Source organism: Morus notabilis, unplaced genomic scaffold (genome assembly GCF_000414095.1).
Source record: "Morus notabilis unplaced genomic scaffold, ASM41409v2 Scaffold5091, whole genome shotgun sequence".
In the NCBI taxonomy this organism is placed as follows: domain Eukaryota; kingdom Viridiplantae; phylum Streptophyta; class Magnoliopsida; order Rosales; family Moraceae; genus Morus; species Morus notabilis.
In genome coordinates, this window is record NW_010360685.1 from 1 (window position 1) to 3,956 (window position 3,956).

The 3,956-nt window shown below is 37.3% G+C and overlaps 1 protein-coding gene across 1 annotated transcript; it reads left to right on the plus strand.

The window, feature by feature from the left end:
- The first annotated feature begins 765 nt into the window (after window positions 1-765).
- LOC21384099 (peptide deformylase 1A, chloroplastic/mitochondrial) lies at window positions 766-3,596 on the plus strand. Its single transcript, XM_010097035.2, has 4 exons — window positions 766-1,303; window positions 1,814-1,903; window positions 1,996-2,063; window positions 2,622-3,596. Exons 1-4 carry the CDS (start codon window positions 881-883, stop codon window positions 2,860-2,862), a joined length of 822 nt encoding a protein of 273 aa, XP_010095337.1. The 5' UTR covers window positions 766-880; the 3' UTR covers window positions 2,863-3,596.
- Window positions 3,597-3,956: the final 360 nt, after the last annotated feature.

The window sequence follows — 3,956 nt, forward strand, 5'->3', positions numbered from 1 at the left end:
TAAGATCATTAGTGGCTTTGAGCCATTGGGTCTCCTCATCTTGTAGTCGATTGCTCCTCATCTTGTAGTCGGTTTTGCAATGATGGGCTCTATCCAACATGTTCGTAATTAGGGGTGGCAATTCGTGTCACGTGTCGTGTTTTGATCGTTTCTTTTTAAATTTGTAGTCAACCCGAACACGACCCGTGACACGAAATTTTTTAAAAACTGCAACACGAACATGACACGATAACTTTTCGGGTTGACACGACACAACACGAAAATGACCTATGACATGAAATTGACCCGTGAACCCGAAATTGACACGAAAATTGTATACTTTTATTTAGTTTTTTTACATATTAGAAATAACTTAAAATTCGTAACACACTAAAATACAATAACATCCATTGAAATTAAGCAAATAATAGTATAAGATTTAAACATCAATTGAAATTAAGCAAATAATAGTATAAGATTTTGAGTATAACTATCATGATATCACAAGTTTATAATCAAATTTAAAATATGAAATGAAAAATATATGTATTTTTTAATTTTTTACGAGTTTCGTGTCGTGTTCGGGTTAGCGGGTCTAACCCGAAATTGACCCGTATTTTTCGTGCCAATTTCAGGTTGACCCAATTCTGACACGAACCTCTTTTTTCTCAACCCTAATCTATAAAATTCGTACCATTTTCGAGTCGTGTCGTCGTATCGTAACCCATATTACCGGCCTTATTCGTAATGATCACATTAGACTTGCTTTCAAGCCCAAACCATCCAACCACGAAGCAGCGAATTGTTTTCATAGTGGCAATCTCGTAATTTCATAGTCGTTAAACCTCCTTTGCCTCCACAGACCTCACCACCAGCACTAACCCGAGAATTATACCCGTTAATGGCAGCCATGGAAACTGCCCACAGATTCTCACTTCGTCTCTTTCCGTTATTGCAATCCGAAAGGTCCCTAAGACCCAGCATTCTCACCCCGATACTCCGGAATTGTCGGACGCCCATATTCGGACATCTCGACCCGAAACAACCCCCGAACGCCATCTTCACGACCCGGAGAACTTACAGTCCTCGGTCGCCCTCGATGGCCAGAGCGGGCTGGCTTCTGGGTCTCGGAGAAAAGAAGAAGACGAGCTTGCCCGACATAGTCAAAGCCGGCGACCCGGTTTTGCACGAACCCGCACGAGAAGTTGAGCCCGGCGAAATCGGGTCGGATAAGATCCAGAAGATCATCGATGACATGATTTCCTCAATGAGAAAGGCTCCTGGAGTTGGTCTCGCAGCTCCCCAGATTGGAATTCCATTAAGGGTCAGTTTCAGTTTTTGGTTTAGTTGTTTAGAATATCACAATTAACCAACTGGTTTGAGAGCATTATCAATGCAGTGCTAAATTAGTGTTCATATATCTAATTCTATTGTTTGAATAGAAAAATTACTCTCCTATGCCATACTCTTCCTAGTACTAAATTTCGCTTGGCGTCAAATTTAACACCAAATATAACATATGTCAAATTTCAGCACTTAATTCCTATTGCTTGATATATTGATCCTTTTATTTACTCAATACAACATTGTTATTTTCGAATTAAATGTTTTCTTTTAATGTCTTATTATATGTCTTAAAACAATAATTATGACGCAAGGCATGTATAGCATTTGAAATGGTATTATGTATTGAAGCAGTAATAAAACAAACATAAGAATACGTCATTTTTACACTTTTAGCTTCAATATTGGCATTTTGCATTCAGACGCATAAAGTTCTTTTGTTATTTTGTGTGTTAAAGGCAACACATTTACTGTTATTTAATATCTGCAGATAATAGTTCTGGAAGATACAAAAGAGTATATTAGTTATGCACCCAAGGAAGAGATTAAAGCACAAGATAGACGGCCTTTTGATCTTCTCGTATGTTGGTTTTGATTCGAAGTGGGAGACTTCTTAGTTTTTAGTTTTTAACCTTGAGTACTAGTAACTCAGATATCAGTTGGTTTGGGCAGGTGATCATTAACCCCAAGCTTAAGAAGAAGAGCAACAAGACTGCACTCTTTTTTGAAGGGTGCTTAAGGTAAATCTACGGATAATTAACTTGTATTATGTTATTTTCTTTTGTTCTTAGTTTCCACTTGTATATGTACTGTTTCAGTTTTGGTGGTTCATGATTAGTGTTAAGAAATGAGTTATCATGTCTGCTTATATTTCCTTGTCTGGTTACCATCTTAAAATGATATTGTAGTGATTAAATGAAAAAACCAATATGTCAACTTATAGCGATTAGACATCTAAATGTGGCATATGCTATACTTGGTGCCAAACAGTGCATGCCAAATTTGGCACCAAAACAACATTGCATTATCTGCTCAAATGCTAAAATTTGGATTTGCACACTAATTTGGTATTACATTGGAAATGCTCTTTATATTATATCTGACATTGGCACAATAATTTGACATTGCATTGGAGATGCTCTTCATTCTATCCTGTAAAAGTCTCTACTTTTCTAATCCTAAGATTGAAAAAGTTACACAGTTGTGAGCTTAAAATTCAAAACCTATTGCCTAATGACCATAACGAATCATAATAGCTTGGTTGGTAAATCTCATTCCTCTGTTGTTATATGTTGCAGTGTGGATGGATTTAGGGCAGTGGTGGAGAGATATCTTGATGTTGAGGTTGATGGTTTAGATCGTTATGGAAATCCTGTCAAAATAAATGCTTCAGGATGGCAGGCCCGTATTCTACAACACGAGTGTGATCATTTGGAGGGGACTATTTATGTTGATAAGATGGTTCCTAGAACATTCAGAACTGTAGACAACTTAGATTTACCTCTTGCTGATGGATGCCCCAAGCTTGGTGTCCGGTAGTTTGGATGATTTAAAGGCTTACGTTACAAGTTTGTTTTGCACTTTGATGAGATTCTCATACTGCTCAAGTCAAGTTCATTTTGTTGCTGTGGAAGATGCACAACAGCATCGCAAAACGGCTACTCTTTTCAACATTAGGTGTCATTTTTCAGGAGATTTGTTGTAATGTTTCGGGGTATAGTTTTTGGGGATATTTCAGGCTATCTTCTTGAATTGGCACTAAAGGCAGCTTGTATTATAATTAATGTTTCTGAACGGGGGATTTCCCCCACTTTGTATTGAAGACTGCCGCCATAAGAACACTTTTCTTTCCTAGTACAACTTCGACCTTTCTAAGGATTCACACTCTAAACTATATAATTATGAGAGAATTACACACTTTTTAACAAATATTATAACATTTACTACCCTGATCACATTACAATGTGATCAAAAAATCGTGTACAACGATAAAAGACCGAATATGTTTAACTGCTTTGTAGGATTGAATAGGTTTCTGACGAGCCATACTTTTTAATGAAGCCTTCACTAGGAAAAATGGAAACAGGTGGATATACTACACCCGAACTTGTGCCATAAGCTTCCCAACAAAAAGCTCTGGTCCTTTTCCCCTTGCGTGACCAAAGCTGAATATCTTCTAAATATAACCCTTCACATGGCATGCTATTACTGCAAGAAAATTTTATTGCTTCCTCTGTAGCTGAAGTCCCTCTAATGTGCATGAAAGAAATATTCTCCACTTTAACTGCTGAAGTCTGCAACTCCCAGGATAGTAAATGTCAAAACATAGTACCAGATCTACTTAGGAGCTCAATACATAAACTGTCACAAATAAAAGACATCTTAATACAAGACTACTTGTTTCGCTAGATACGACTGTCTTAAGACTTAACAAGACGCATTAAAAGTGTTCCAATTATTTGCATTTACTTTGTGCCGTTAACAAGTCGGTCACTACCTGGTTAGGACATAGCATCCGTGAGTCGCAGTAATATTGGTCTATTATTATTGGATTCCTCACATTTTCCATCAACAAGTTCTGGAATGTAACCTTGGAAACAAAACCACCACCACCCTGCCAAATACAAAAAAAA